At 33.3% G+C, this 27,353-nt stretch overlaps 1 protein-coding gene across 3 annotated transcripts in view; it reads right to left on the minus strand.

The window, feature by feature from the left end:
• The window catches only part of USP22 (ubiquitin specific peptidase 22), a 260,877-nt gene that overhangs the window by 84,437 nt on the left and 149,087 nt on the right, over window positions 1-27,353 (minus strand). For 2 of the 3 annotated variants that reach the window (XM_051999488.1, XM_051999479.1), the window contains 3 exons: window positions 26,248-26,361; window positions 25,613-25,657; window positions 20,195-20,296 (listed from right to left, as the gene is read on the minus strand). In XM_051999488.1, the coding sequence (XP_051855448.1) occupies window positions 20,195-20,296; window positions 25,613-25,657; window positions 26,248-26,361 (261 nt within the window). The remainder of the gene's footprint in view (window positions 1-20,194; window positions 20,297-25,612; window positions 25,658-26,247; window positions 26,362-27,353) is intronic. The other variant, XM_051999495.1, reaches the window with a different exon arrangement.

Below are 27,353 nucleotides of genomic sequence, written 5' to 3' on the forward strand. Positions count from 1 at the left end.
ATAAGAGAATAATTAGAGTAGGTAATGAAGAAACCAAATTATTATTCTTTGCAGATGATGATGGTATAGTTAGAGAACCCCAGAGATTCTACTAAAACTATTAGAATTAATCTACAACTTTAGCAAAGTTGCAGTGTTATGCCACAGTTCTCTTTTATTGTGCTGACTCAGTTTCTCCAATTATCCTGATTCTGTTTCTCTGCTTCTCAGTCCAGCAAAACCTGCCCCCCTCCCTCTTTATCAGAATATTTGATAAGGATAAAAGATCTTATGTTTTAGAATATCAGAATGCCTCTCCCATATCAGGGGTGCCTCCGCCTGATTATGTCATCCCCTCTCCGGAGGCTCACTCCACCCTGTCAGAGTTCCATTCCCACTTTAAGCATCCTGACTCCGCCTCTGCTTCAGTCTGAGCCATGTGTATATATGTCATTGAGAACTCTTGGAGACAATAGTCTTATTCAGTCCTGGGAACAAACCATGGATCCATTTGGTCCCAGTAAATCTCTCCCATTTAATAAATTATTAAATACTCTCTAATCTCTATCTTGCCTCAGTTTCTCCGGCATTACCAGCAGTATACAAAATAAATCCACATAAATCACCAGCATTCTTATACATCACTAACAAAATCCAACAGCAAGAGACACAAAAAGAAATTCCATTTAAAACAGCTGTTGAAAGGAGATTCTCATCCCTGCTTTATACAAAGTTAAAATTTAAGGTTTAAATTAATAAGACAGTAGATTATTCACAAAAAAGGGGAAATGGTGCCAATAAAAGTGGAAATATATTATTTATTCACTGTATATTATACAATTTGTCTGGCAAATTAAAAAACACTATATACAAGTATCAATTTTTACTGAATTCCCTTGGTTCCTATTTAATTGCCAAATTTTCACAACTCTTAGTTGATAGTTTTAAATGTGATATCAAAACCTTAAGGAAAAAGAGAAAGAACTTCCTCTGTATTCCTGATTTCTAAATTAAAAAAAAAAAATTCCTTCAATTACTGTTTTATTTTTTTTTTACAGAGGTCCCCATAACTCTTCCATTTGCTTAATCCAAATATTAATGCTGTCAATCACCACAATAAGGGGGGCAAGAAGTGAAACTAAAATAGATATGATCTTATTAAATCTGCTTCTCTTTATTGAACATTTCTTAGGATTTGTAGTTTTATAAGGATATTTTTTCTCAAGCTTGTGGGAAAGTTGAAAAATTTCTCCATTATAAAGCTACTTATAAGCAAGAAAGTGAAAACGAAGTCTTTGCTAAGGGAAACAACAATTTATACCCTAGCATATTTACTCACAAAGGAAGATGACGACTTTCTTAAACTTTCTAATCTGCCATAAATATCCACTACCGATATGAATAATTGAAACCATAAAACTGTTTTATACAGATTATAACAGATTAGTAATTAAAATAAGAAAAAGACTTCCTTTGGAAGTTACTTTTAAATGAGCAGATCATTAAGATTAAAAATAGAAGAAATCAATCCCCAGTTTTTTTTATTTCAACCAATGGAAGATAAGTGAAGATCCCCCCCCCCCACTCTTTTTCAAAAAGTGATGAGGTTCTTATTTAAAAGACCACAATACAGCCTAAACAAATTCAAAGACTGAATGTATATAGAAATCAAATAATCTGCTAGATTCAGTGGCAATGAACCTGCATTTACTTTCTTTTTGAAGAAATAAGTTCTATTTGAAACTGTGATTATAATGATATTAAAAATTTGCTGTTTTTTTTTTTAATACTATTAAGAAAAAGTCAATTTCAAAAATCCAGCTTTTTCATTTCCTAGAACACCCAGACTAGGATAGCAAGGAAATATTGCTATCCAAAGATAAGAGAAGAAAGATGATCATAGTTAAATCCCAAGGAAGGTAAAACTAAAGTACATTACATTACTTTGCACCTCAGGATCATTTATATAATAGGCTATACAGTCACACAACAAGTCAATGGATAGGTAGATTCACAGTATATTATCCATATGTGATCCAATTCAGTATTTAAGAAGACGAAAACTCTAACCTCAATTCTATACTCCCTCATTTGATAATCCCAACAGCTACTATCATTTTATCATCTGTAAACACGTAATTCTCGGCTCTATTTATTCAGCCATAAACTCATTTAGTTTTATATATCCAACTGCCTTTTAGACACTGTGAAGTGAATGTTCAGGAGGCATCTAGATTCAAAATGAATTCATTATCTTTCCTTTCTTCCAAATTTCACTATTACTATTTAAAGCTACCACCATCCTGTCACACAGATTCACAACCTAAATGTTATTCTTGAATCCTCACTCTCTTTCACCCTTCATATTCAATCTGTTGCTAAATCCATTCTACCTTTGTAAAATCTGTCGTATAAATTCCCTTTTCTCCTATGACATAACTATCACCTCATGACTAGATTATGACAAGTCTTTTGCTTGGGTTCCTTACTTCATTTCCCCACACTTTAACCTATCCTCCACTGCTGGTGTGAACATATCACTCCCCTACTCAATAAATTCCATTGGCTCCTTACCTCCAGGATCAAATATAAAATTTTCTGACTTTTAAGACCTACAAAATAAGGTCCTTACAAGTTTTCCTGTATTTCACCACTTACTATTCGTCACCCAAGGTACTCTGCCTGCTAATTCCATTCATCTTCAGTGGTATCTTCCATGCCTAAAATGCTTTACTTCCTTATTCTTTCTTTTATAAGAAGCCTTTCCCAGTCACCATTAATGATAATTAATATATATATATATATACACACATTTATTATGTATGTATACATGTATGCATACACACATACAAAATGCACACAGTTGTTTGCATATTGTCTCTCACATCAGAATGTGACTTCCTAGAACTGCAGAATGATTTCAGAAAAATTTGGAAAAGCCTATTTGAACTGATTCAAAGTAAAGTGAACAGAACCAGAAGAAAATTGTACATAGTAACAATATTGCATGATGGAAGAATTGTGAATGACTTAGCTATTCTCAGCAATATAATAATCTGAAAAAATCTTAAAGGGGAGATGAAAAAAATGCTATCTAGAGAAAGAACTGATGTCTGAAAACAGACTGAAGTATCCTTCTTTCCTTTCAAGTCTTTTTCTTCAAAATGATTAACATGGAAATGTTTTGCATATATAACCTATATTGCTTAATGTCTCAGGAAGGAAGATGGGAAAGAAAAGAGGAATAGAATTTGGAACTAAAAAGTTAAAAAAAAACAATACTTCTTATGTTAAAAATTTTGAGTTAAAAAAAAAAACATGCTGGGGGGGGGAGGGGGGAGGAGGGAGAGAGAGGAGAAGGGCCTCGGGAGAAGGAGAAAGTGAGCTCCTCAAGGATAGGGAATGGTTTTGCCTTTCTTTGCATCTCTAACACATAAATATAAATACAGTAAGCACTTAATAAATGCATGCTGACTTGATTAAAGGGAAGACATAAGCTACCAAAAAATGGACCATGAAAATAAAAACTATATATAACAACACATTCTGTTCAAAGTAGAATTTCTAGAATACCTGAACATTTTTTCTACAGTGAAATTTCTGTAATTAGTTATCTTCCTCTGAATCTGAAACAGGACATCAAAATTTTAATAGTATTTTCAGTTTCTATACTGGCTCAGTGACTAACTAGACACTGGGGGGTAGCTGATGAGGTAGATACATTGCAGTCTTTTGTTTTAACATCTAAGAAAAGTCATTAATGAAAATAATGATTAATGATAATAAGAAGTAGCACTCAGTCATGTAACTTTCAATAAGTACTGCTAAGTTATACATTTTTAAATGAACTCTTTTACAGCCATAAAGATTTTAATTTGCCTTCCTTATTCTGAAAACTAGTAATTTATTCAGTGTTGGTTACAATTGAGAAGATATAATTCCAATGAAAAAAATGCCCTTATGTAATTTAAATGTACATTTATATATTAGCTTAATCAATGTAAAGTAATTGCCATAAAGAAGAGTCCAAGAAACTGAAAACCATTTTTGTCAACAAACATCAACTCCTCACCAAGTAGAGAATGACAAATAAGGACATCACTGAGTTAGAATATAAATTTACTTGTAAAATTTTACAAAAAGATAATGGAAAATTATGAGCAGTATTTCCTCATAAAACAATATGAAATGATGAGAAGGGGAAATACAAATTTCAACAAAGCTTGATTAGAGACAAAAGTTAAATCATTCCTAAGGCATGTAAGGATGAAAATGGAAGGACAATAAACAGGTGAAACATGAAAAAGATTTGTCAAGATTTTTATAACAAACTATTCTTTTTATTACTAAGGACAACAGAACTACCTCTTTTAGCCTCTAACCTCAGAATCCCATATGTCTTGAGGAAATGGCACTGAAGTAAGTAAAAATGGAGAAAAGCAACTAGACAAGTAAATGCAGAGGAAATGTGAGCCAAAAGGGCACAATCTTGAAGGGCTGAGTGATCAATATTCAAAGTATACAAAGAAAGGAGGAAATAACTAGAGCACAGAAAATTCTGGGACATTATTATTTTTAAAAAGAATCAAGAGAATATCACTAACTATAAGCCCCACCTTACTTTCCTATCTATATAAAATGTTTGTCTACATCCCTGGTAAGTATCAGATGAAAAAGTAAGGTTTTCCCAAGAAATATTACATAACAGGTCACATCTGTACTAGCTTATCACTGACTGAAAGATGTAAAGAATAGATCTCTTTATTATTAAAAAAGCATTTTATGCTTTAGAGCAAAACTTAGTATTTAAGACTCTGCTCCAATAATGTTTCTCCTATACATGTTTAAATTTTAGAAATTTCCTTGAAAAATATAAAGACATAACCTTGTCCAACAACTCTGTGAGTAATAATCGGAAATAAAACAGGGAGGTATATATCAGACAAAGGCTGTGACACTGCTGTGGAAGAGAACCAGTTTGAGGTTCAAGTCAAGGAGGAATTTCCAATAGATAGAGAAATTAGGCAGATTTCTCCTGTTCACATATGGCATTATAGGGGCTTTAAAAACTACCAAAATCACTGGAGACCTTGATTCTAAATATTTACATAAGAAAACTAAATGGAAAAGAAAGTCTATTGTTCAGCCTAGGATATTCATTTGGAGAGAGAAGACTTACTGAGTTTTTCCATCAATTCACTGATATTGGACAGACACTAAATGATCAATGATTAACTGGACTCAGAATTAAACAGAGGATAATTCTCCTATCCCTCTCTTCTCCTTTTTGAATCTAAAGTCACATACAAAAGATGTCTCTACTTCCTCAACTCTACACAGTCTAGTTCCAACCTTACCATTTAACTCTCTCTTAAATTATCAATGAATTTTAAATTACAAGTCTACTAGCCTTCTCTCGCCTCCTCCTATCCTGATCCTTCTGGACCTCTTTTGTCTGTAATGCTGTTGAAATGAAATCCCTTTTCTCTTGGATACTTTATCCTTTCTAAGTTTTTGTAACAACATTCTCTCTCTGTTCTTCTTCTACCAGTTAATCTCTTCTGCATCTTTGTTTGCTAAAGTTTCATTTAGTCATGCTCAGAGACTGTGAGTATGCCAAGAGTTTGTCTTGGATTCTCTTCTCTTGAGCTTACTTGATGCACTCATCAACTTCCATTATCATCTCTATGCTTATGATATTCAGATTTATCCAGACCTAATCTCTTCTTGAACTCCAGTTCTACAATTTGTTGCCAGTCTTTTGGATTCTGTGTCTTTCTCATAGTGCCACCTGTGGCACAGCTATATCTGATGCAGTCACTCATCATCTCATGATGGATTTATTATCAGTCTACTTGTTGGTCTCTCTGCCACAAATCTCTTACCATTCTAGCCCCTGCTCCACTAAGCTGTCAAATTGATCTTCTAAAGCATAGGTCTGATTAATAAATCAACTCCAGTAGCATCCTATAGTCTCCAAAAATCAAATCCAATCAAATCCAAAAACGATCTATTTAGTCTTTAAAACCTATTGTAATTTGACTTCTTGCCTTGCCATTCTTTCTTCCTCCAAGGATTCTATAATCCAGCAAACAAAGTTTTCATGGTTACTCAGGAAACACGACCATTCAACTCCATGCCTTTTATTTGGGTGCTTATGCTGGGAATTCTTTCCCTCCTCTCTACTCCCCAGTTTTTAATTAAAGATTGCGTTCAAATCTCACTCTTGTAAGAAGCCTTTCCTAGTTGCCCTCAATAAGAGTGTCTTCCATTTGTAATTTCTTCTAGTTTACCCTGTACATCTTACATGTGTCATAGTTGTTTGCCTATAATCATCTTCATTGGGATGTGAATTCTTTAACCATTTTATCCTACATTTCCTGCAATGTTTTATGCATTCTAATTTACTTTCTGCTGACTAGTAGCTCTGCGATATTAAGGAAGTTACTTAAGTTCTCTGAGTTTCTATCTCTTTTATATGTAAATTAAACTATAATAATTGCCTTAAATGAAACTCAATTTGATATTTTAAAAGATATTTGAAATTTAAAAATAGGAATTCAGGACTCCCTCAATTTAAATCAGTAACTCAAGATCAAAAAAATCAGTCGGATAACAGGTAATTAGAGGAAGTCACTGACATTTAAATAATACAGCCTTTTAAAGTTTGCAAAGCACTTTCCTTACAACAATTCATGAGAAGTAGGTAGCATAAGGATTATTTTCCCCATTATATAAAGAAATAGAGGCTAAGTGACTTATAGTGGTCACAAAACCAATAAATACTTTAGATGATATTTAAAATTTCCGACTCTTAAGTACAACATTCTTTTAACCATACCATATTTTGCATTTTCCAAATGGAACATTGTGAAAACATTCCTATTTGGGAATGAGTAGAAATTCATACCCTTTGGGAATCCTACAGATTCTGACATTCTATTCTTCTGAAAAATGAGCAAAATGTTTTCAAGCTGTGAGTGAGCAAAGTTATTGCACTTATTGGGCTAATGTTTCATGCCCTAAGAGAGAAATACTAATTCGAATAAAAACACAGACATGAAGAAATTAATGAAAAAACAAACTATCTTATTAGCAGAGAACTAATTTTTTTCCTTGGATGTGAAGAATTTTTATAAAATGAAGGCTTTTATAATATAATATATAATATAATAGATCTTTAACAGATTTGATTTAATGAATAGTTTAAAATGACTTATAATTAGAATACCCAACATTTATACCTGAATATATGCTTCTAAAGTACATTTATACTTTTAAAATCCATTAGCTTTAGTTTAAACCTTCTACATATGACCTTGTTCACACTATCCCATATGAAACATCTATTGATAACACTAAAATAATCTTCAGCCCAGTCCCTATGGAATTACCTCAAATTCTAAATTAGGAGACTCCAAATGAACTAAATGCTACTATGCTTGAAGCAGGTTGTGATCCCCTTAAAGAAACTGCATTTGTGATTCCTTTCTGATTCCCAACTCCTCCTGGTTGACATATCAATCCAGGATGCCAGGACCAGGGCCAAATCCTGGCCAAAAGATCTGGGCTTGTCCCAGCTCCCATTCTGATGATCTGCTTGAGTTTCCCAACTCCCACCAAGACAAGCAATATAATGAGCTTCCACCAACTAAGATCTCTGCAGATGGACCTCGGTGCCTTACTCAGCCACTAGGACCTTCTGCCCAGTGATAACTGCATTCTCAGTGCAAAACTCCATTTTCCATAGATCTGTCTATTGGAATATTCTTTTCCAGTGCCATCCTTTCTTTACCCTCACCTATTCAGACTTTAACCTTACTTCCAATACCCATAATAAACCTCTTTTTATCAATCTAGGTTTTCGGGTCTATAAATCCCTTTACAGGGAACTTCTGTGCCACCAGAAGGGGGTTCCCCCAAACTCTCTACCCTTGTGCCGAATCCCAAGGTGTGCAGGGGAGCCAAACCTATCCTGGACCCCAAACCTACCCACTAGACCTCATTTAACTTCCTAACTACCAGAAACCCTAATTTCATTTGGGTTCCCCAAATTTAAACTTCATCATGCTGTTATCTTTAATAATGCACAAAAATCCTTTGACTATAATGGAACTATAGTTTACTATAATTTTGTTACTCTATTCTATCCTACTTCCTTCAATTTCTGTTCCAAACTTTTCTCCTTAAATCACCTACATATGGTATCCCTTCTCAATTCCTCATCCTTAGCAGAATGCTTTACCAAATTACTGTACATGGAAATCAACTTAAAATAATTTTCCAGGTGCTTCTTTGTTCTAGTCTCAGATAAAAAAGTATACCCTTCTTGCAAACACCAATCCTTCTGATGTAAATTGTATCCCCTTTAACCTTTGGGGGGGCCCCTGAAACTTCATCCCCCTTTGGGGGAAGGGGGGGATTCCTGAGTTTCAAATTCTCCCAACCTCTTGGGAGGGGCCACACTCTTTGTCAATAAGGGAAATTCCCAAAATAAGTAAACTCTTTTCAAATAGAAATCTCAGCCCTGGGGCACAGTCAACATTGAGAGACTCAAACTCCCAGTTAAGTAATCTCATTCAATTTTGAATTGAATTGAAGCCCCAAGCCTCAGAAAGCTAATGTTAAGACAATTCTGAACCAAATCTTGAGAGAAGTACTAATAGGATCATGCCCATTGCTAAAGATATTTTCTTCTCAGTGTAACCCACCTTTGCTATATTCCTTGCCCACTAAGAAGTCTGTCTTCCTACCAAGCTGGCTTCTTAGTGTAATTAAATCCATCTTTTGCCACAAATCTCATGCTTGTATTCATTGGGGTTTGAGAATTCTTTCACAAAGCCTGCCACTGGTCAAGGAGAGCCCGTTGCTGTTAGGGGATCTCTTTCTCTCTATTCTCGCACCTCATCACGAAGAAGTTTGGTGCATGGCAGAGAGTTGTGGTGTTATGCCACAGTTCTCTTTTATTGTCCTGACTTAGTTTCCCTAATTATCCTGACTCAATCCTGCCTCAGTTTCCCTGCTTCTCAGTTCTGCAAAACCTCCCCTCTCTCATCATCAGAACACTTGATAAGGATAAAAGATCTTATGTTTTAGAATATCAGAATGCCTCTCCCCATTCCAAGCTATTACAATATCAGATAACATCCTATCAAGATGCCTCTCCCCATGTCCGGGGTGCTTCCCCCTGATTATGTCATCCTCCTCTCAGGAGGCTCACTCCACCCTGCTCTCAGCACCCTGACTCCGCCCCTGCCTCAGTCTACCCCCTGTGTCTGAGCCACGTGTATATATGTCATTGAGAACTCTGTTTGCTGGATTCTTGAAGAGGATAGTCTCACTCAGCCCTGGGACCAACCATGGATCCATTTGATCCCAATATATTATCTCTCCATTAAATAAATTATTAAATACTCTCTAACCTCTATCTTGCTCAGTTTTTCCAGCATTACAGTAAGAACCACTAGCTTTTTTGGTCGCCACAGGTCCTTCATAAATTAATTTATGAACCTGAAAAGTTAGATTGGCAAAAAGAAGTTTATTGGCACTGGGAAGTCAGCTTTTGCTAGGAGGCTGACTTCCTTAGTGGCAAGGTCCTGACAGAAAAGGTCTAGCAGAGGAGTCCAAGCAGAGAGAGAGAGAGATAAAAGTTCCTATCACAGAGAAGTAAAGAGGGGTATGGTCCTGTTAGGGAAAAAGGTGAGAGAGATAAAGAGGGGCTGGCACTGAGAAGAGAATGCCTTCTCAGTGGACAGAGGGTCCTCGCAGGCAGCTATGCCAAGGGAAGTCCCTTGGCCTGGCATGATTCTTGCTTTAGCCTCTCTGCAAGGAGTTGAGTCCAACTGCTCCTTTTAATAATTGAATTTGGCTAGAGGATGGGGGCAGTTTGAGTTGAAATCAAACAAAAGATCCCTAGACTAATCTCCAACTCAAAAAAGGGTGTAATCAGTAGTGAGTGTTTTATCAATGGGGGGGTTGTGCAAGTCTCCTCCAGGATGACAGAATGAAAATACTTATCCTGATTCCCTGAGACTGGTCTTTTGCAGAGGGAAGTGTAAGGGTCTGAAACTCTGAATAGATGCACTGGAATCAAACGACCCAGCACTTAAGACTAATTATCCATTGGACAATACTCTACTAGCATATGTTTGGAAAATGGCCCTTCTCACTATTCTGTGCTGGCTTGATAATTGGTGTATACAGAGAACTGTAGAATTGAGGGACTAGGGGGTGGAGTAAGACAAGCCAGAGTCACTTTGGCTGCAGACTAGAAGGGAGATTGTGGATAGCTTGCGTCCATCCCCTTCACTTTTACCCCTAAAGATCAAGGATAAAGACCAAGGACTTTTGCTTATCCTGATTCCAGCTGATTCTAAGGCATCCAGGGTGCTAACCCGAACTTCACAGGGAAGGATTCAAGGAAAATTTCTCCTTCAAGGAGTTTCTACCTCATGGTCTCCCCCAATCAATCACTTCTCTCTCTATTTTTGAACTTCCTTCTCTTATTCTATAACTTTCATTTTCCTCATTCAATAGCTCGTTTCCTAAAAGCATCCCTGGCACATAATTAAAAAAATAAAACAAAACAAAAAACAAAAAAACTTCCCATGATTCTATCTTTCTCCTAGGACTATAGAGTCCTCTCTTTTCTTTCATTGTTTAGAACTTTTAGACAAAGCAGTCTATACCTGTATTTCTTTCCTTCATTTCTTACTTCACACATTTTTTTAATTTTTACTTTTATATCCTCAGCACTTATCAGAGTACCTATCAATTTAAATCATTCCTAATGAATCAATCAATTAGCATTTATTTTAAAAGGCTAAAGAAACATTTAGGGTTGGCCCTCAACAACAAAAAAGATGAGATTTAAGGTAATTTTATTTAAAAATTTTTAAAATGTTCATCTGTTCCAAATGTCAAGCTGGCCTGACTAAAGAAATGTAACAGCAAACTATTAAGAACAGAATAGCAAGGTTTTCCACTATCATTAAGTTATTCTACACCTTTCTGTTAGCTTAGAAGTTCCATGCATATTTTCTTTATATTTTAATAATTTGTACTTTACCTGGATCTTCTGAATTTTATTAAAATATTTTAAAAACAAGTTTCTGTCTTTCAGTTTAATAACCCTTGCAATAAATCTTAACACTTTTGAAGTGGGTTGTGGTCCCTTTAAGAAAATGCATTTGTGATTCCTTTCAGATTACCTTTGATTCACAAATTCTGGTCAAAAGTATCCCTTTGAATTCCAATAGGAGATCCGGGGTTGTCCTAGCCCCTATTCTGATAATCTGCTTGGGTTTCCCAACCCCTACACCAAGCAAATTCTGAAATGCTGAAACCCAATGAGGAGCCAACTTGGGACTCCACTCACAGGCTCCCTTTAGCTAAATCACTCATTATAAAACGAGCCAAACCAAAATCCTCTCTTTGCAAAGGTTCCAAACATACTAACTATATCATGCTTGGCATCCTAAGAAGCCTCTGCCCATTAGAATACTCTTTTTTCAGTGACATCTTCTCTTTACCTTCACCTATTTCCTTAACCAGACTTTAACCTTACTTCCAATCCCCATAATAAACCTCTTTTATCAATCTAGGTTTTCGGGTCTGTAAATTCCTTTACAGAGAATCTCTGCTTGCGCCGAATCCCAAAGGGTTACAGGGGACACAAACCCCTCCATTTGAGTCCCTGAACCTCAAATCTGCTACTAGACCTCATTTATTTAACTCCTTGACCTCCAGAAACCCTAATTTTATTTGGGTTCCCCAAATCTAAACCTCCTCATCACTTTAACCAGTAATTTTTTAAATTCACAATTTTAACCAATAACTTTCAGCCAGCAATGTAAAAATCTAAGAAAATAATAACCACAAATCTGTAACCATCAAAGCCTATTAAACATTATTGTTTGGAATTACATTGTCCAATCACCTCTAATGCACAAACGATATGAAGAGCAAAAAAAAGGGCAAAGTTTCTGCTAATATTAACATGTCCCTGTTTCATCTCTCCCTTGCTACTTTTACATGGGAGTCTTACTGTAATATTTTTTCTCCTCATACTTTTCTTTTTATTCACTTACAATTTGGTATTATACAAACTAGAAATCTACCTGCCACTGTTTGGAAAATAGGTTCAGTAGCTTGTCATAAGTACTTACCATAGAGAACCTAGGAGGTTCTATCTAATTATCTCAATGTTTTTGAGCATAATTCTTTCTATTATGCAAGCCAGGTAAGCAGGAAGAATATAAGAGGAATGTTTGGGCACAAACATCACTTCAATGCTAATTAGAGACAGATTAATTTGCCTACTTAGGTCCTGTTAAGAGAGTTGGAGGACGACAAAGATCTTCTAAGGGGTACACATAGTTTTACCACAAGTAGCAAGGCTAAGAAAACAGAGTACAAAAGACCACAGATTCACATTCATAAATCCTTGTATTTTTTTTTTTTGGGGGGAGAACATCATTTTCCTTTCTTATATAATGAACCATAACTATCAGTTCAACAGGCTAGTATCTTTTCCTCAAGAGGCAGAACTCCATATTCTCAGATCCCAGACCAGAAAAACAAAGCCCCGTCAATCTGTGAGGCTTCAAGTTTTTTCCAAAGAGCAAAAGAGAAAAAAAATGAAAAGCATCATAAATCTGATTATTCGTTGATGGCAGATGATTCCCATTGAATAAAATAATAATTTCTCATCTGTAAAAAGATGACCAATTTAATTTTTTTTTTGCAAAGTAACTTGGTGTTTGTTTTGGCTAGAATATCTCAACTCTATCCTTAAAGAAGTATTAGTGGCAACTTCTGGATAGGATAAAAGGTTCTTCTTTTATGTGTTATTTTATTTTTAATATAATTTAATATATTTTAATATAATTTTTCAACTATGAAAAAATTGTTGTATATCACTAATAAAAACAAACCCATTATAATAAGCCTGCAAGCTAAGTAAAACAAGTCCCAATATTGGATAAAAATGTATGGCTTATTCTTTCTACACTTTACTCTCTGAAGATGACCAGAATATGCAATTAATCCTCTGGAATTTTGACACAGTAGAGTTCTGTCACAATCACTGCTAGTATATACTTTTTTCTCCTGGTCCTGCTCATTTCACTCAACACCAGTTTATAGTCTCTTTCTAGGTTTCTTGGTTATCTTTATAATGCTGCTGCACTCATGTAATTTTTTCTTTTTTCTTTTTAATAACTTTTTATTGATAGAATGCATGCCAGGGTAATTTTTTACAGCATTATCTCTTGCATTCACTTCTGTTCCGATTTTTCCCCTCCCTCCCTCCACCCCTTCCCCCAGATGGCAAGCAGTCCTTTACATGTTGAATGGGTTGCAGTATATCCTAGATACAATATATGTGTGCAGAACCGAACAGTTTTCTTGTTGCACAGGGAGAATTGAATTCAGAAGGTATAAATAACCCGGGAAGAAAAAACAAAAATGCAAGCAGTTTATATTCATTTCCCAGTGTTCTTTCTCTGGATGTAGCTGCTTTTGTCCATCTTTGATCAATTAAGGCTCTCTTTATCGAAGAGATCCACTTCCATCAGAATACATCATGTAAATTTTTCTACTGGTCTTACTTCTCTCCCTATCAATTTGTAAGTGTCTTTCCAGGTTTCTCTTAAACCATGTCTTTTGGTCATTTCTTACAGCAGAATAGCACTCCATTTACACTCACATACCATAACTTGTTCAGCTATTCTATACCTAGAGAACAATTATGTCCTTGATTTCTAGTTTTTTTTTTTTTTTTTTTTTTTTTTCCTGGAGCACAGACCTAGTAATAGCATGGTTAGGTCATACCATTCCTAAGCTATATTTTAGGTCAGAGTTCCAAAGTGATTTCCAAAATGACTTGATATTAATTCTTTAGCTCCATTAATAATACATTAATATTTGTATCCATTCTTCTGCAGACCCTCCAATATTTGTTGTTTTCCCTTTTCGGAAACTTTGCCCATTTGATGGGTGCGAGATGAAATTTCTGAGCTGCTTATTTTGTACTTTTCTATTTATAAGTAATTTGGCACATTTTTTTTCCCATATAGCTATTGAGATTATAATTTTTTTTTTGAGAATTGTCTTTTACTATCCTTCAACCATTATCAAATGGGGAGCTTTTATTCTTTTAAATCTAATATTTTCCTTATATCTTACAAATGAAACCTTTATCAGTGAAAAAACTTGCTGCAAAGATCTCCTCCCCTCCCTCAGTTAATTTTTTCCCTTATAATTTTAGCTATTTTGATTTTGTTTGTATAAAAACTTACATTTCAGGGAGTTAAAATTAGTCACTTTATTTTCTGTGATTCTCTATCCTGTGTTTGGTCATGAATTCTTCCCCTTAGTCCCAAATGGGAAAGGTAATTTCTTCTTTGCTCCTCTAATTTGTTTACTTTATTATTATAAGGTTTTGAATATAATTTATTTGTACTCACCTGGTCTCAATTTTGACCAGACTGCTTCTAGTTTCCCAGTTTTTTTGTTGAACAATGAGTCCTTTCCAGTAATTATGTTCTTTATTGAATGCTGTGCCACTAGGTTAATTTCCTTGGGTATAATCTGTCCTGATGATTTACATATGTCTTTGTTTTATACCAGGATCAATTTGTTTAGATGAAAGCCACTCTGTATTATACAAATCTGAGACTATTCAAGTTCCCCTTTCTTTTCATTTTTTTTTTTTTTTGACATTTTTGGTCTTTTGCTCCTTCAAATAAATTTCATTATGTCCTCTATTAATATTAAGTTGTCCTTTGATAATTTGATTGATATATTGCACTAATCAAATATATTAATTTATATGGTGCTATGATTTTTTAAATATTATCTTGGCCTATTCATAGGCAATTAATATTTCTCAAATCATTTATGTTTGCCTTTATTTCTGTTAAAAACTGTTTTGCAGTCATATTTACATAGTTCCTATATGTGACTTTACATGTAGTATCACTGCAAATATTTTCCATATTCTGTAGTTATTTTGAATGGAACTTATATTTTCTTCTTGGATTTTACTAGTAATAAAGAAATGTTAATATTTATATGGGTTCTTGAAGTAATCCTGCAACTTTTCTGGAAATTTTAATTGTTTCATTAATTTTTCAGTTGAATCTGTTGATTTAGCTAAGTAAATTTGATTTACTTTTGTTTAGCTAAGTAAATATCTGCAAAGACATTAATTTTGTTTTCTCTTTATGATTATTCCCTCAATTTCTTTTTCCTTTCTTATTACAGATAGCACTTCTAGTTCTATGTCTAAAACTAGTGGTGTTAATGGTTACGTTTATATAAGGAAAAAAGCCTCTTGGTTACCCTATTTTCATATAATGCTTGGTCTTAGTTTTAGATAGATACTACTTACTCTAAGCACAGGTACATTTATGAATACATTTTCTAGTATTTTTATAACAGAAATGGGTATTGTATTTTGTCAAAGCCTTTCCTGTATCTTTGAGATAATCATATGATTGTAACTATTATTTTACTGAAATAGTCTTTTTTTCTTACATGTTTTATAATACTGTGTCAACCTATTACCCCTAGAAAATAAAGCCAATCTAGTCATAAGGAAAAACCTTTTTGTAGATGTTGTTATTGTTTCTTTGGTAATATTGTATTTTTAAATTATCCCTGCATATTCATTTAGGAATATTGATCTGCGGTTTTCTTTTCCTTTGTTTTTGACTCTCCCCAATTAAGATAGAAAAGCCCTATTTGTACTGCAGAAGGAATTTGGTAGAATCCTATCTTTTTCTATTTTTGTGAACAACTAGTATTTTCAATGTTTCATAGAATCAGCTAATATACACAACTGATTCCAGAGTTTTTTCTTTGGAGGTTCATTTATGTCTAGTACAACTTCTTCTGAGATTTAAGGCAATGGTTTTATTAGCAAAAAGTTGGACAAAAGTTTCTAATAATTATCTTAATTTTTTTTATTTGTTGTGAATTTTTTCATTTTTGCTTATTGCTAGTTTTCTTCTTTTTTATTTTAGTTAAGCAATGTATTGATTTAAAAAACCCATCTTCTTTATTTTATTTATTAATTTAATGGGTAAAATTTTTACTTTCAATTTTGTTAATTTCTTTTTTGATTTTCAGAATTTCTCTATTAGCACTTACTGGATTTTTAAATTTGTGAATTTTCTAGGATTTTTATTACTAGGATCTATAGGATAAATCTAGGATTTATTAATCTATTCTTTCTCCCTTTTGCTGATGAAAATGTTTAGAATTCAAAATTTTCCTATAAAGAATATTTTGGCTGTATCCCTCAAATTTTGGTATATTTTGCCATTGTTTTCATTATCTTTCATAAAAGTATCTTTTCTATGACTTATCCTTTGACCCAATCTTTATATAAAAAAATCAGCTGTGTCTAAATAATTTTTAATTCTTTCTTTAATAACTTTTTTGTGAATATAATTTTTATTGGACAGTAAAAGATGTTTAAAATTTCTGTTCAGTTGTCTGTGATATTTCAATGCCCATAATATAAGGTCAATTTTTATAAAAGTGATATACAATAGAGGCAGGTAGAAGGCACAGTGGATAGAGCACCTCCCATGAAGTCAGGAGGACCCGAGTTAAAATCCAGCCTCGGAAAATTAACACTTACTAGCTGTGTGATCCTGGGCCAAGTAAGTTCACTTAAGCTCAACTGCCTTGCCAAAAACCAAAACAGAACACTGCTGTTCCCTCCTCTCCCCCCAAAAGTACGATATAGTAGTAAACATGTATATTTTTTTCTTTTCTCATTTAGTAATCCCTAAACAACTATCACGTATCTAACTTTTCTAAATTTCTATTCAGGTCTTTCAAAAACACATTTATTATCCCCTATTAGACCTAGATTTATATTAAAATTACTAAGTATTAAAATATGTTGCTTAAATCTGGGGACCAACTCTTTTATATAACCTTCAATATAAATCTATGGAGGTATCCTTCCATTTAGAAGCAATTTTCTTTTGTACTTTTTGCACAGTGAGAATGTTACAATTTATTTAATTCAATTCCTCTAATGGTATATCAATCACTACTGTGTGCCAGGTACCATGCTAGATGCAAGAGATAAAAGTGTAATATTTCCTGTCCCCAAGAGTTTACAATCTATCAGGGGAAATCATATGTACATATAAAGGGATATAAAAAAATATATGTAAAAGAAATAGGAGGTAGTCTGGGGGAGAAGAGCACTAGCAGCTGGGGAGAACAACAAAGGTTTCATATAGAAAATGGTATTTGAGCTGAGCCTTGAAGGAAAAAAGGGATTCTATGAGAGAGTAAAAAAATATAGACTGAATCCGAATTCCAGCCAGATGTGTCTATTGTCAGTGATCTATATAGGATGTTTCCATTTCTTCCTTCAGTGCACTCTACACAGGTTGTCCCCATAAATGGAATGTTTTGGCTCTTCTCCTTCTTTTAGATGCCCTAGCTGCATTCAAGGTTGAGCTAAAGTACAGCTCCCTAAGAGAAAGAGCTCCTGATCCACCTAGCTTAGCAGCACCATAATGGTACCAATCTGAAACCAAGAATTAGCCTTATAGTAATCTATATACATTTCTCCCAAGGAAATAGAAGTAGAGTAAGAAAGAAGGCTCATATGACAGCTTATCTTAGTTCTACAAAAAAAAAAGGGGGGGGGTGCGGGGGAAGAAATTAGTACAGATGATCTTTCTTAGCCTTAAAAAAACAGATTTATCAGACTTTAAGAGTTATATACAGTATGCTGCTCAGATTTAAGTCATAATTATTGGCAGAAATTTTAGGCTCAGGAATATCCAATTAAATGCAATAGAAAATATGACTACAATAGTCCTCTGAATAATTTATCTTCTACTATGAACGATCTACGAATGTACAGTTTATTATTGGTCAATTAAAAAGCTTTCATTTTTTTAGACTGTAGTATTAAAATACAGTCTGATATTTATTCAGCATATAGCTTGTTTGCAGATTCAAAAAAAAATCAAAGCAGATAAATTGCTATTAGATTTGTTATAAGAAGATTCTGAAGTAAGTACACATTTAGCAGTACCTCAGGGTAAAAGAAAAGATTTCAAGGACAAAAGTATTTCTTCCTTGATCTTAACACGTACATATCCAGTGAATGTGTATATAAGAAAGCAAATCTTTTTCTTTTAACTATAGCTGAAAGTATTTTAAATCTCTTGTGTGCTTTGATTTTTTCCAATCTCCTTTTAAAGTTAGGCATATAGACAGCTGAAGGGCTCAGTAGGAGAAATTATTAAAGCATATCTGTCCATTTAAAAAGATCACTTTCCTGATTTTTTGTCGAATGAGTATTTTTCTTCTTTTGGATGTATAATAAAGTTTCATAAACTTGAACTATCTCTTTTAACAGTCTGAATTAAAAAAAAAAAAAACAAACCTCAAAAGAATCTAATCATAATCTTTTAATGTGGTAAAGGTAAAAGAGAAGAACAATGAAATAAAACAACTCCTTATTCAGAAATAGCATATTAAATATCTATTTCTGAACTTTGGTGCAATTATATTCCCTGCTTTTGCTGAGTAATTATGCATAAACTCCAAAATTAAACTTTGTGCTGTTGGAGTAGAAGAATTTGGCTTGTTACAATTGGAAAAGTTACACATTGCTTTTGATGATCCCAAATCACCATAGAAGACAAATTCTTAATACCAATATTCTTCAGAGATGCTATGTCATCAGATGTCATGTAATATCCATAATTTCAGGGAAAAAACCCCCCAGAAATTACAAATAACCTAAGAAGCAATGGAAATCAACATGCAGGGATTTAAGTAGATTGTAAAAGATCAATCATGACAACTCAAAAAATCCTACCAAAGTATTAATAAAGATAATTTTGAAAAGAAAGGGGAGGTAGTTGCACGTCAATAATGAAATACATGGAAGATTTTACTGGCATACTGACACATACTGCTCCCCCAATTCTAAAAGAATAAAAGGAAGATTCTTAGGGAACTGGTTGAATGTTTTAAGGATGATATATGGAAGGGTATGGATAAGAAGAGGTTAAAACCAGTAGCAATGGAGGGAATACTTTAATTGATGAAACATTAGATTCACCAAATAATCAAAAAAAAAAATTTTGCGCACATAATATAACTTTAAAATTAAAAAAAATTATTAAAGCTTTTAATTTTCAAAATATATGCATAGGTAATTTTTCAACACTGACCCTTGCAAAACCTTGTGTTCCAAGTTTTTTCCCCTTCCCCCCACAATCCAGTTCCCTAGACGGCAAGTAATACAATATATGTTAAACATGTGCAATTCTTCTATATATATAAAACATAACTTCTTAAACAATGGTAGGAAGACCATTCCAATAAACATGTTTTTGTGTTTCCAACATGTTAATCAACTCTGTAACTATTAGAAAACATTTTTAATGTGCATTATTTCATGTTTCCTCTTTAATACTACTAGGTTTCTTAACCCCAAATTTTCTACATAAAACCTTTTGTATTATTTACATTTTAGTGTACTAGCTATGAACTCAGCTGTTAATGTAGGTGATGATTCCTTAAGTATTACAGGAAAGATTCATAAATGAAAACTATCTCATTTTCAAAGCATAACATTGCTAACAAATCTGTAGTTAAAAACTCTTTGTCCTAGATTTGAATCCATGAAGATTTTTTCTCTCTCTGGTAGATCAGATTAAGACAAAAGAATGAGATTCCAATAGAAGCGCGCACGCACATGCACACACACACACACACACACGCACACGCACATGAAAAGGAGTACAGGAGAAAAATGTACTAACACATGAGTTATGGAACACATTTCCCAATGTTTACAGTAACTGAGTGAAATCTGGTAAACACATTTTAAGCCATAACTTGAAAATGAAAGATATTCATTTTAACTTTGTATTCAAGTGGTAAAGAAGGATAGTGTATTGGGTCTGGAGCAAGGAAGATCTGAGTTCAACTCTACTCCCAAACACTTGTGAACTATATGACATCAGGCAAATTACTTAAGTTTCCTCATCTGTAAAACGGGAATAAAAACAACACATACTTTCCAGGATCATTTTGTGGACAAAATGAGACTATTTGTGTGGTGCTTTATATATATGACAGTTATATTATTATTACTGTTGTTGCTGCCGTTACTATAACAACAAAAAAATAATTTAAGACCTTTTCCTTCACTTACCTATAGTACAATTTGTGGTTATTTTTCTCCTCTTCGGATTATGTCGAAGCAGTTCTAGCTCCCGTTTGGTTGGCTCCCAAGTTGAATACTTCTCTCCAATGCCTGAAAAGATAAGAGAATTTCAGGGGCCATTAAATAAGCTTCAACAAAGATGCTTTCAAATAAAGGATATGATACAGTGTCCAGTAAGTTGAATTTAACACATAAATAGCCCTATAATTTCTATTCTCTCTGACTTTTGTTTCATATAATCCTCACATTTTAAATAACATAAATATTCAGGAAAGGTAACAATAGACTTTGACATTAACTAAAAGGAATAATGAAAGTTTTTTTTAAATTTCCAATACTTCTTGAAAAGTGAAAAAAATTTAAATTAAATTTTTCCAGTATCAATGTTATCTAATCTTGTTTATTTGTCAAAAATCACCAAGACTTTTGGAGGTTTCAGAAACATCATGGCACCAACATAGTAAGATTACTCACAAATATCATTTACAGATGGCAGAAATAATTTTAAATTAATACTTCACAAAAGGATTAAAACTGACAGATAAAAGGTATATTTTTGAAAAAGATTAAACGGATCCTTACAGCTAAATCCTTATAAAGACGCAAGATAAAACTTATGCTAACTACAAAGCAAACAACAATGAATTCAATATACATCTTATTCAGAAATGTGACTGACTATATGTGGAAAGCTGCCTAAGATTTCAACATGATCCAACTATAGAATTAGCATTAGTAGATAAATAAATTATAACATAATAAAAACTTTGTTTTCTGAGGATGTTTTATAGAATCATTAAGTTTAAATTTCTTTATTTTTTCAAAAAGCAATATATATTCTGATTTAGTTGCAATTATGTTACAGACATTTTTCTGAGGAATGGAAGAATAGGAAGTTGTTGAAGTCAGAGAGGATAAAAACCAAGAGAGCGAATAGCAAATGTGACAGGTTAATGGGTACAAAATTTGTGCTTCCACGATAATTTGAAACAGAAAAACCATAGCAACAATAAAGACCTGATAGCTGCCCAACTAAAGTGCTGTTGCAGTATTTTAAGAAAGGAGAAAAAAAAAAGAAATTGCTATGCAACACCAGTGATAGTGAAATCACAAAAGCATATTGGTATTAAGAGATAGGCAATTTATTTCAAAAATAAGGATTAAAGTCAATTAGAATTCAGTATATTGTATGCAGAATGCATATCACTGAAACTATGGTGCAGGAAATAAATTATAAATCACACAAGAATAAAAGAAAAGGTGCAAAAAATATTGCTGAAGGCTTATATACATTCTGCATGGCACAAGCTAATTTTGGAGAAGTCTTTGATCTTCAAATTCAAAAATAGCCAATCTGAGTCATGCCCACCTTGCTTGTCCTCAACCTTGTCACCATTTCCTCAAATGGTTTTGTAGAGAAGCATGAGATTTATTCATATTCACAATCTGCCAAGGTATATACTTGCAAAGATATGCCTCTCTTTTAGCTTCATTTTACTTTTATCAATTGAGTGAATTTTGATACCAAGCATAAGAAATAATGAAAATTCACTATCTGTCCTAATTTTTTCTTTACCCTCACACAGATTCATTTATGCATACATACATAAAGCAACATGAAAAAAATATTTCAGAGGAGGAAGAGTTAGAGCTCCCAGAAAGCAATGCAAAGTTGCTATGTTTTTCCAACAAGTTACTTGACTAATTCCATGTTAGAAAGACGAGCCAAAAGAATCAGTTACTAATCTTAAGTTTATATAAATTGTCTTTAAGTTTCTTTTTTCTTTTTCTGGTTAAACCACAACATTTAACTAAGATTATTCGGTAAAAAGCAAAAATATTATCTCAAAATTAGATATACTGCTATGTTTTAAAAGGATAACCAAAAGAACCCTATTATTATGGATTGTAAATACCTGACCTCTCTTGTAAAATATAAACTAGAGTAAAACACACAACTGCTTTATACATAATGAAGGAAGACATGAATTTGGTTTCATAAGTAATTAAAAATTCATGATACGAATACCAATATAAACAAAGAGCAAGATAAACACTCCAAAGCAACAGACACAATTTTTGTTCTTCAAGGTTCTTTTTCTACACTTAAAGCAATCAATTTTTAAAATCAATCTGTAGTGAAGCCTCTTGGGGAGAAAACCTGTATGTCCAAAGGAAAAAAAATCACTGAATTCTTTCATGCTTCTAAGACAAAAGAATTTGCTTTTCTACTATCATAAAAAGAACATGATTAATCACGTTTGCAACAACAATTTGCAACAATAATCACATTGAATGTTTTCTCGAAGATTAAAAATAGCAAATGTGATAAAAAATGGACTCAGAAATAAAATAAGAACTAAAATAATTTCTCTAACAACCTCTCACAAAAACAGACTAGTACTTAAGCAAGGTGACCTTTTAAATGAAAAGTTAATAAACTTGCTTAAAAAATATTCATGTAGGGGCAGCTAATTGGTGCAGTGGATAGAGCATTAGCCCTGAAGTCAGGAGGATCCGAGTTCAAATGTGACCTCAGACACTTAACACTTCCTGGCTGTGTGACCCTAGGCAAGTGACTTAACCCCAATTACCTCAGAGATGTGTGTGTGTGTGTATGTGTGTGTGTGTGTGTACACGTATGTATATTCATGTAAGCATATCCTATACATTTTAAGAATTGAGCAATTTTAAGTGAGACAAGAGCAAAGTTTCCTTTGTCCAGCTTCATGAGGGAGCACATCTGTACCCAAAAAAAAAATAATTTACACTTCATTTGGAATACAAATACAGGTGTTACACTTTGTAAATTTACATCTGTTCTACCCTATAAATCTGATGTATTAAGTTTTTAACAATAAGAATGATAGGCTGGTTATCTGAATTAATCAATTCTAATGTATGTGAAAAGTAGAAACAATATTTGTTTGACTAATCTTCCTTGATGCCCTCTCAAAAGGTAATAACTATTTAATAGCTTTTTAATGCTTTTAATCTGACACTTTAAATTTAAGAGCATATAATGGAATTTAACTTGTAATTTTATTGAGTGGTTACTCTGTAGCTTAATGTTAATCAAATTTTAATAGTTACATTCCTATTTGTTACACAGATGGGCAGAGATACAAGACCATATGGAAATAAACCTAAGAAATTTATTCATGGTCTTTTTATATAAAAAGTAACAGAACATACTGCCATTGTCTGCCCTGTTCAATTTTTTTTTTTTTTTTTTTGCTTTGACACCAAATCATACTATATCAAAGAAGGATTAAAAAAAAAAAAAAAACACCCTACAATAATCAATAGCTTTTAGGCGTATCATGCTATTCCTTGAAAGCAAGTATTCTTAAATTTTGGATGCCATAAAACCCTTTTGGTAGCCATGGGAAACTTATGAATTCTGAATCAAAATAATGTTTTTAAATGCATAAAATAAAACTTAAAATTACAAAGGAAACCAATTACAAAGGAAACAGTTTATGTTTAGTTTATGAACTTGAAAAACAAGTTCATAGACCCAAGCTGAGAAAGCCTAGTCTAAAGAAAAGATGTGGCTGTGGTTCTTTCTTCATTCTGTGATTGATAGCAAAGTACATGTCAAGAAAGGCAGTCTAATTCTCAGATGATTATGTATTAGACAATCATCAATCTGAACTGAAAGAGCTTGTTCAACACAGCAATTCCCTTGAAAATGTTTACTGATTTCTATCTTGTTCATGAAAACAAATTATTAAAATGCCTTCTGTACCAGCCTTAGCTCAAATTTAGTCCCAGTTTACTAAGAAGTACAGTTGGATAGCTAACTAGCATAGATTTCAGATTCATTAAATGTTTAATGTTTATTTTCCCCCAAATTGTCACCAAAAAGTTTTCCTTGGTAAAATGGACATGAAAGTCAAGTGTATGACACTGATCAATTCTGAGCAATTTTTTTTCTGTTGTGTTTAACTTCTAGGGCCAAGACTTTTAAAACAACAACATTTAAAAAATGAGCAGAGACTAAATGCAAGGCATGAGGTTTTGTCCTAGGCAAATGCAAGAAAATATCCTAAGGAAGAAAAAACCCTTATCTTAATAATTCCAAAATCTGGTATTTTACCCAGCTACAGATTCAAATGCTTTAAAATCTATCAAAAAGGATATAAAAGTGAACAGACTTATTTTGCAGATTTAGCTTGAAGATGTTATCAGACTCAACTTAGCCTAAATTTCCTCAACCCACCATGAGTATTTGGTATGTACTCCTGTGCTTATGACATAAGAAAATGAAAACTGATATTGGACAGTGTGAGGGCAAAAATAGAAAATGTACTTTTCTATTTAATACTTAAAAATTATCAAACAACCTACTACTTTGAAAGAAAACGAGTACTACGTAAATGTGTTCATTGTCACTGGTACTCAGCTGAAGGGGAAGCAGTACAGCTTGGAGGACAGAGAACTGACCTAACTTCTCCTTTCTTCCATTTCCTGGCTTGCTGAGAAAACTCTTGGCTCCAAACAAAGGATTTATACTAACTATAAAAAGTGGCTCTCAATACCTAAGACAGATTTCAGGAAGACAGTAAAAAAATGATTCTAGTTCTTAAGAACAAGAGCTCTTGAGTGAAGATATTTTGCTACCATCTTAAACTTGGAAATCTAAATGGAATGATAAGAATTGTACATCTCTGGGGTTAGTTCCAGAGTACCAATTCTATTTTGAAGCTATATATTAAAAAAAGAAAAGTCACAGAAAAAGATCCCATTAGGGACTTCTATTCCTCCCCTCCCCAAAATGTCTAACATATAGGAAAGATAGAAAATACAGGAATCTGTTTTTAAACTGATCAGTCTTGGTCATCATTGACCAGTGTTTTCACAACTAGCAATAGCACTGCTATTACCAATTTTTATTTAATTACACAAAACAATAACCAATTCAACTTTACTAAAGAATAGGACAAAATGGTAATTCACCAATCCAAAATTAGATTTTCTATTTTGTAAATTTTCTGAAAATATCTATTCTACTGAAAGCACTGATTATAGATCAAAACCTGATGGTTCAAATCTTTTAAGGGGGAAAAAAATCAGTCACTGAAATCTCACAAGTTTTGTAGAACAAACCAAAAAACCACACCAACAAAAATCCCAAACAAACATACTTTAACACCAGTGATAGAACCTGCTTTCAATCTTATATTCCCTAAAAAGTACTATTTCAGAGCAAGCAGCTCAATCATGACAGGGATTTGTCATATGATTATTTATGTATGTATTCCTAAGTTCTCTTTTTGCAAAATGACACCGAACCACTACTCTAAAGTTGATTTCTGAACCATTACTTTTGCCTAAAAATGGCAGGATATTTCCCAAAGGGATGCTCATTAGTTAAGTGTGTCATCAGCCCGTGCCTCTTACCTGTCATTGTACACTGGTAGTGAGAAATCACTGTTGGGGTGAAGGCTAAAAAAGAAAAATTAGGGAAAGCAAACTGAATAATAAAACAAATGTGTGCATAGATATTTTTGTGTGTAAATATAACTCTACAAATACATAATATAGACATGGTTTGTGTTTAAGGAAAGGAAAGTGACAGCAAGTGAGTAATCTGTGTGTGTGTGTGTGTGTGTGTGTGTGTGTGTGTACGCGCGCGCGCGCGCGCGCACGTGCAGGCACAATAGATAAAAATCAGACACATATAAAGAAAGCATTTCACGTGAGGGGAACAGACTCATTACCTAAAGCTTAGTTATAAAATAGCTACTAGGTAGATCATTACATTCTCTACTTGATAAAAAATTTCATGTTGGTGACATAATTTTAGCTTTATCAAGATACGTATCTAATTTTTAAAAAGCGATTTTGCTACAATTCTGAGTACCCCATATGTTAAGTAAACAGTCTAACTTCCTAGAAAGCAATGTTACTCATCCCCCAACTTTCACCATTATCTCTGGAAATGTCTCTCTTCCCCTTACTGGTTTTTGCCAATGACAAATTTGAGGGACTAAAATAAATCAATAAATTAGGCAGATACTTAAGGAAAACCAAACCTTGTAATTTCCAAGCTTTCCGTTGTTCTTCTTTGGCAATTTGTTCCATGTCTTTGTCGTATATGTAATCCTGACACATAAAGCAGTAAATACCCCCATACAAAAGGTCTATAGCTGCAATGAGAAGAGAGGGAAAGGGAGGGGGAGGAGAAAGACACAAAATTTAATTAGGAATTAAAAGATAACATGCTCTTTAGTTTTTTCACTGGCCTGAAGGTTTATGTTTGACATTTCTTTTTACTCTTTCCTAAATCTCAATTCATAGAAATCTCCTACTAAAGTATTTTTATTCCATTCAATACAGGTACTCCTGTATATAGGGGTAATTTAATTTATTTCTGTCATTTTCTGGCTTCTTGCCAATTCTGGTATGTCAGAGGAAAGTCAATCTTACAAATACCAATTCTGGAGAATAACTCTGTGCTTTTTATTTTAACATGAAAATGACATTTAAAGCATGAGCAAAGCTATCATTACTTACAATAATGAATATAGATAGTTATGGCTAACTGACTTATGTTAAATCCAATTAACATTTTCTTAGGTTTCTCACTAGTACAGAACAGCTCATGAAGATAATATCTATTTGCATAAACTCTGACTCCACGAAAGAAAATTATTTTAAATTGAAGATATCTAGCCTGTTTTGGAAAATTTTATTTGGTTTCTAGTATGGCTTTATTACTGACCAGATGATCATTGGGGTCAGTCCTGAGACATTTTTATCTTAACTTCCTAAAGAATGGATAATTTACTTTACTAGGAAGATAAATGACATAAATAAAACATTTTGAGCTCAAAATAATGTTAATGGCAAGGCATTAGTGAATAGATCTTTGAGATTCTTTATATATTACTTCATGCATACTAAATTTAGTTTAAATAGACTTTCTTTAGATTGACAACAATCACAACATTTTCAAATAACTAAAATACAATTGTATTTTCAAGAGAAAAACTTCTTATAATTAGGTTATGTTAAATTTCAAATAGAGAGGAAGAGTAGATAGAAGACTCTCAGTCTCTTGTGGAGTCCATTCCCACTTTTGACATATACTGGTAGTAGTGTGACCCTGGATAAGCCCCAAGTCTCAAATGCCCAAAGC

This window comes from Antechinus flavipes, chromosome 1 (assembly GCF_016432865.1).
Source record: "Antechinus flavipes isolate AdamAnt ecotype Samford, QLD, Australia chromosome 1, AdamAnt_v2, whole genome shotgun sequence".
Lineage (NCBI taxonomy): Eukaryota > Metazoa > Chordata > Mammalia > Dasyuromorphia > Dasyuridae > Antechinus > Antechinus flavipes.